This window comes from Adelges cooleyi, unplaced genomic scaffold (assembly GCF_023614345.1).
Source record: "Adelges cooleyi isolate 19-005CV unplaced genomic scaffold, UGA_ACOO_1.1 ACOO_flye_CR_arks_rails_tigmint_CR_PRNA_30, whole genome shotgun sequence".
In the NCBI taxonomy this organism is placed as follows: domain Eukaryota; kingdom Metazoa; phylum Arthropoda; class Insecta; order Hemiptera; family Adelgidae; genus Adelges; species Adelges cooleyi.
The window spans coordinates 10,973,049-10,980,583 of record NW_026095971.1 but is presented as its reverse complement, the minus strand read 5'-3'; the positions used below and the strand labels follow the sequence as shown (position 1 = coordinate 10,980,583).

The 7,535-nt window shown below is 28.7% G+C and overlaps 1 protein-coding gene across 2 annotated transcripts in view; it reads right to left on the bottom strand.

Moving 5' to 3' along the window:
* Window positions 1-825: 825 nt before the first annotated feature.
* Window positions 826-7,535, bottom strand: part of LOC126838719 (uncharacterized) — a 29,795-nt gene continuing 23,085 nt past the window's right edge. The window contains exons 2-5 of one of the 2 annotated variants that reach the window (XM_050573373.1): window positions 1,841-1,940; window positions 1,637-1,753; window positions 1,413-1,571; window positions 826-1,101 (exon numbers count right to left, since the gene is read on the bottom strand). In XM_050573373.1, coding sequence (XP_050429330.1) covers window positions 1,030-1,101; window positions 1,413-1,571; window positions 1,637-1,753; window positions 1,841-1,936 — 444 coding nt within the window. In that variant the 5' untranslated portion in view covers window positions 1,937-1,940 and the 3' untranslated portion in view covers window positions 826-1,029. The remainder of the gene's footprint in view (window positions 1,102-1,412; window positions 1,572-1,636; window positions 1,754-1,840; window positions 1,941-7,535) is intronic. The other variant, XM_050573372.1, reaches the window with a different exon arrangement.

Genomic DNA, 7,535 nt, shown 5'->3' with positions numbered 1-7,535 from the left:
CAATTAATCAAATACTATAGAGGCATAGAAGAGCAGACCGGATACGAACAACTTGCTTTTTAACATCCCGTTTTAATAATTAAATGAACTTGTATTTGTGTTTTGTCTGAAATAAAATTATTTAAATAACGTGTTATCTAGATTCTAGATGACTAATTAAAAACGTTTTGTTCGAAAAATGCACAACTACTTGAATTGATAATTTAAGAATTAATTCAATTTTAGCAATCACAATTTATCATACTACAATATACTGAAAACACAGTAGTCAAATAATAAAAAAATACGCCATTGTTGAATAAGTCGCACCTTTTTTTCAATAATAAAAATAGTCAATATGCACATTATTAAAGTAGTTGAACCTGGCTAGACAATTTTAAACATTATAATCAAGACACTAATCTAGATAATTTGATGAAGTAAATCTGCTTACTCATATTTTATTTTATTATTCGTGAAAGAATTAGTACAACGTATTGTATCATTATTTTTTATTTTATTTAAATTAACGCCAATTATTAACTACATTATGGCGTATTGCAATAAACAATTAAATTAGCAATAAAGTATTAAGTTATAACTTGATTATACATTCAAAAATATATATTGTGTGATAGGTAATTGTTTTAGTGACAAAAATAGATTTTTAATAATTAAGGGAAACGGAAAGTGCCAAATTTTATACCAAAAATCAGCCTTCACATAAAAAAAAAAAAATTTTAATCCGTTCAATAGATACGCCAGAAAATCACGAAAGTCATTTTTTATCAAATTATCGTCATAAATCAGATTAAAATAACTCTAAAAGTTTTATTACAAGAAAAACTTAATATTTTCCCACCTTAAAATTAGTCGGCATATTAAAAATGGCTATTAGATCAATATTTTTCAAATGTTGCCTATCCTTCCCCCCTTAATAAATAGCGCTTTCCATATCCCTTCATTGTATAACATTAATAATATAATTAGCAATATATATTATTATTTTCATTGTGACAACTTACTGTCTACTAACTAAGTTTAGTTTGATTATGTCCAATACGAATTTAAAAACCCAGTATTCAACATGACCGACACAATTGAATAAGTCATTCGTAAAACCTGTATAACAAATACAATATGACAAATTAGTAAATTGGAATTATTCCGATATCATGACAAAATACCTTTTTAAGATCATACACTTATAATTCAATGTTTATTTATTTTATGATCATTAAGTTAGTTAATAATGAAGTATAAAGTTCTCATCATTATGAGAGAATTTTTGTTGTTATAAGCAAGTGCACACCTTCTTATTAAACTATGCGAAGTTCATTGGAATTTTTTACATTGTATACTAGTAATTTATTATACATAGATTAGACTTTTAAATTTATTTAAAAATGGTTTTCTATTATTGTATAGCTTACCCTTAAAGTGAATCCCATGTTGATAGCTATCGTTGGTGTTACTTTAATTTTCAGTTCATTTGCGTTGTTTATTTGCATCGCCATTAGCACATTTTTTTTAAAGGGTATATCCGCAGCCGTCCAGTCACAACTGTATAATCCAAAATTTACTCTACTTTTCTACAAAAAAAAAATCGACAAAATGTCAATTTTAAAAATAATGTCTCTAAAAATATTTGTCTTACTTTATCGTTTATTAAGTCAATAAAGAATGTATAAGATAATAATCGCAAAAGAAATACAACGAAAACTTGGAAGTTCATAAGAAATTCAACAATTTTAAATGAACCAGATGTTAGTTGCTGAAACAAAACATATTGTATATTATGTATATTTACTATGTAGTCCGTAGAAAGTATTTAAATTATAATTAAACGTATTAGGTGTACCGAAGCAATACAATAAGCCGATGTCACAAGTGAACAAGAATCTGTTGCAACTTGAACTAATACCACAGTATGGACTATCGAACAGAATTCTCCCATATATCTAAAATTATACAGTTATTTTTATAGGATAATCAGCCTTTTTTGTTATTATAATTAAACTTACTATTTAAACAACACCAAAATATACTATAAGAAATAGTAGTAAGTAGATTATGATTTACTAAATAGTTTATAGAAACGTATTTGACGGGTAAGACCCTGATTTTTTTTTATATGATTTTATTTCTTTATATACCTACCAAAAGATCATTATGATTTGGTGAGTTGGGATCTACTAAATCATACAGTCGGTTAATGATTAAACAACTTATACGTTTAAGACCCGGAGAGGTAAGTAATACTTTCAATTTCATAATTGCTTAACCAGAGAAAGAAATAACTAATGGTTGAGTGTAAAAAATTTAATTTGCCGATACAATACTGTTTGATGACCTTATCCTATTCAGTCACGTCTAGACATCTTTCCCATATTGATGACTAATATAAATAAATTATTCACAATTAAATGTGTTAGGAAATTGCCAAACACAAATACTTAGCGCCTATACCTATCAACCAAATTGTATAAGTCTATATATACTTATACAATTACTTATAGCCACATATTTGACATCAATTAAAACGGGGATATTTAAAATCACTACTAACAATAAAGTGACGTCTAGGTCAATGCATATACACAGACAAAAGTCAAACATAGTTGTACGTATAATTATGATATAGTGTTAGTTTTAAACCATTGCAGTGCCTTTTAATTAAAGTAAAGCTGAAAGTAATAATGTTTTAGCTAAATATAATCATTTTTTTTTTTATTATCTGAAAATATATTTACAATCTATATAGTGAGCACATTAAGCAAATTTGATAAAAGATATTATATACATGACAATGAAAAGTTAACAGTTATGGGAAGACACTCAGCAGCGTCACCCGGCTAGGAAGTAGAAAAAAAATTATTTTTCATTATATTATTATTTATTGTGGTTATTGTAGTAGATCTCTAGGCCATTTTCTCTTTAATCTTCTGGGAGCATTATCGGGAAGGGAGGCCGAGGATAGTTGTTTAATTAGGGGGTTAAAATGAATAATTAGATTTGAATGGAAATTTGAGTAGAGCGAATTTGCTAGTTGGTCGAGTTTGGTATGTTTAATTCTTTATGTAAGTTTTTATTTGTGACATACCAAGGGGCAGAGGTTATTAGGCGCAAGCAGATCGACTGGAACGCCTGGATAGTTTTGGTGTTTGAAGGTTTGGCTGTGCTCCATAGCTGTATGCCGTAAGACCAGACTGGACGGATTAAAGATTTGTAAATGATTAGTTTATTGAAGAGAGAGAGCTGAGATTTCAGTAGAGGTCTGAGGAGATGGAATCGGGAGTTTAATGTTTTACGTTTTAGTTTTAAATGTGGGCCCCAAGTGAGTTTTTTGTCCAACAAAAATACAATTTTATAAACTTAAAACTAAAAATGAGTAAATAAGAAATACTTGCAAATGCACATTCTGACTATCCGAAATGATTAGCATTAAATCTTCATACACTTGTGCTTTCTCTTCTGCAACAGCAGAATAATTAATACAATTTTATCATTATCATCATTAATTTGAACAATTTGATAAATAAATTAAATACAAATGACTATATAGCTTTTTATGCCTTACTTCTTCCGTTTCCGTTAACTTTTAACATGGTAAATGCTGATGTGACTACATCGAATTGGACAGCTATGACCCAACAAATAGTACAAAAAAACAAGTCAAACATGAAAATGATCCACGAACACCAATATCCAAACAAAACTTCATTTATGTAAATTACATAAAAATATGTATGGTGCATTTGTGCAGAAATTGGGTAATATAAGCCATAGGGACTAGAGCGGAATTTATTGATGGTATTTATTTTCGAGTTTACGGTATTATGTAGTAAAGGCAATAACGACCACCCTATTATTGCTGCGCATATGGTATAAAAAATCAAATAGGACGTTATCTTTACTTTGCGTTTGTTTTTAACAAGTTTGTTAAAATTACACCGATTCCTTAAAAAACTAACGTATGTAACATCAAAGATTTTTACAATTCGATTGGTGTTAAGAAGTATTGTAACTAATTTTACAACCACAGTTAAATGGTTAACGTAAACAAATACGGTTTGATTAAATCGTTGACCTTCGAAATTATCGAGTGCGATTCTATAAAACAAACCCAAAAGACTAGAAATAACTACGAAGCACGTCCAAATCATCATCGTTAAATTGATTAATAAAACTATTGATCTCTTCGGATCAAGTAATTTAAAGAAACCTAAACAATTCAGTAAGCTTAAATCAACCATCGTCTGTTTCCCATTCAGTAAATCGCCAACGTTCATGTTTGTTGCTCTTCCAGTCACCTGAAATTTCAGCAGTTCATTAAATTAACAATACAGAGAGGGAAACACCTTTATTTAAAAAAAAATCAAGCCAACTACCTAATGGATGGGTTGCTTTATGGACTATGACACAGTATACTTATCAGTACTAGTAAATATATAGAATGATTGTAATATAATGACACTAATAAATGAATAATTAAACATTATAAATACAAAAGGAATAATGTGTTTTATAAAAAAACAATAGGGGAAAAACACACGTAAGAAAATAATACAGTAAACTAAATAAATCACACTAATTTGTATAGATATGCTAACCTATAGGTACAAGTGCATGAACTGTCAAACTATATATTTACCTGTGTGATTACTTGATTCAATAAAATTTCGATTACTGCTCAGGTACGAAAATGGTTTTTGTGTCTTATGAAAATGAGTGTGTTTTTTAGATCTGTGTCGCTGTGACTGTTAAAAAAATATTAATATTTTGCGACAATGTGTCAAAAACTTTGTTAATTATCTTGCTGTGTGTTTAGTACCAAAAGTTATAATTATTATAAACTATTTATGACATGTTATTCAAGTAAACACTATTAGGTATTGGATATTTTTAGTTAGTCTTGTATTCAGAAATAAAATATTTACATAGCAAATAACGGTTTTTAATAATTAATTACACTTTCTATTAGTTTTTTAACAAATAAAACATTAATTTTAATTATAGTTAATATATGTAGTATGTACATATACATCTATATATTTAGAGAGAGAGTTGGACAGAAATGTTTACATAAGTATGAAATTCTCTTCAGCGTGTATAACCTTCAAAAAACTTAAGCAACACTTGTAGTTATTTGTAATATAAAAATAATAAAATATTTAAAAGTTGGGTTTTCATGGTTAAGGTTTTTTTTAAATATTTCATTATTTTATTTTTATAGTGTATTAACTTCATGTCCCAATTTATCAAAAAAAACTTAATTGCTCAATAAATTTGTGGTGCGGCGTACCAGTAATGTTTAACTATCGAACAATGCAAACAAATAAAATACAATTGAATACAATTTAAATTTAAATACATGTGACATTGCTCATTAAAGTTTATAAGATTTACCACGTAGGAAGGTTAAAAAACTGAGATCCTGTTACTATTGACGATAACAATTATTTCATATGTACATTAAATAGGTACCTAATAAAATTCTAATTTCTTTATTAGTTACTTTTGTATTAAGACAAAACTCATACGACACAATTTTTTTTTAAAACAACATTATTATTGTGATACTTAAAATTCATGTAAAGCTGTTATTTAATAGATTTCGACCCTCATCACGGAACGATATTAGTAGATACAAAATATCGTACGCCATTTTGATGAAAGTTTATTTTTTAAGGGTACAAGCCAATTGGAATCCAAGCAATTTTAAAACTTAGGTTTTAGGGGTGATCAGTTTTGAACTTTTTGCCGAACCGAACACGCGGAGCGTGTGAAATATGTTTTCTACGTGTTCGTCCCTTTTTCACAAAACGGAAAACACAATTTGAAGTTTTATTAGGGTTGGGATACCGTATAAGTCTAAATAAATAAATCTCTGTACCCATATTTTCGTTCAGTATCTCCCATTTAAAATTCAACAAAATTCTCAAAATGTATTTTATATAAAATTTTAAATAGAATGTTACTATATTTTTTCCTATTTTCATTATCTCAAGCTTCTTTGATGTAAATTGGGTTTTCACTTTTTCCGTAACAAAACGTTATATTTATTTTTGAATTTAAAATCTTCATCGACTGGAATAATTCCAAATCGAAAATTATTTTTTTATTATTGTGCTGTTTTGTTATTTATTAATAATGGTTTTGATGTCTTTCAGGTCCACTCTATTTAGGATTAAGCGGGAGTATTGATATAAAACTTTTATGTACCTAATTAGGTACCCAAAAAATTACTCTTATATAAATTATGTATTATGTTACTAAACGCATTTTACCCAAAAATGGCAATAACACGCGTGTGCGCTTAATCATGGATTGATTCTTGTGGCTTGTCACATAAACTGTCTAAGAAGCTATATTTTTGTCATAAACAGTAAACGGGGTATGTGAATTATAAATCGATGGTATGACATGCTTAAAAAGACTTACCTCATATGCAGAAAATGCGACGGAAGCGGGTTCATCATTAATTTGTCGTTTGTTCGCATTACGCATAAATAATAAACCGAAATTTCATGGGGTGTCTCACACCCTACTGGTAAAAAAAAAATAGGGTGGAAGAACGCTCTGCGCTGTTAAATAACGAATATAATAATTCAGCATTATGCGGCGGCGGTAATGATGTGATGAACATTTTATATTTCAATGTCACCGACCTCATACCGAGTAGTGGGACAATGGTGTTAAAATCGAACAGCCGTTAAAAACTCGAATTTAAAGGGTGTCCAGCTAGTTGGTGTTGTTTAGCATTGTTATACTATGGATTGTGTACTTTGAACGTGACAAAATAACATAGTCTTGTCAATTTACCAAAATCACGGTTTGCACAAGCAGTCACTACACTGGCTGTTTTAAATTTCAATAAAAAGCAACGTAATACTGTAAACAAGTGATAATATTTTATATACGATATACTGATATACGGTTAAAGCATCAAGCTACCCAAAGTACACTCTAATATTATAACTTTTGATAATATACGTCAAGGCAGAGTATATTACGTTATGGTGTAGTTTACACAGCTCAATAACATTAGTCAACAAATGTCATTATTTTTAAATATCAAAATAACAATAATGATGTTTTGAGTATAGGTATTCATACCAGTATACTGAATAATACTTAATTAATAAACAAATTTATATTTATTTATTTTTGGTCCCAATGGGCAATGCAATTTGATCAGTTTTTTTGTATTAAGTTCTACCTGCAGCAGATCCTTAGTTTGGTATTTTCACATTCTCTTAAGTGTAATATTAAGGGGAATGTAATTACTAAAAATGTCTCAGGAATTCACGATACATCTTGAATACGATAATGTCTATAATATATGTTTTAGGTAAGGTTTAACTTTTTGGGGACGCTGTTATAGTATTATGTGCTTGTATCCAAATACGATTTTGAATTTGTATTCACTGAATAATGGTAATGTGAAACAAAAATTGACAGCGGAATTAAATTTAATATTATGACTATGCTACAATATCATCGTTAATTAGTTTTATCGGTGCACCCGGCAGTGTCTGTGTGTGGACACAACA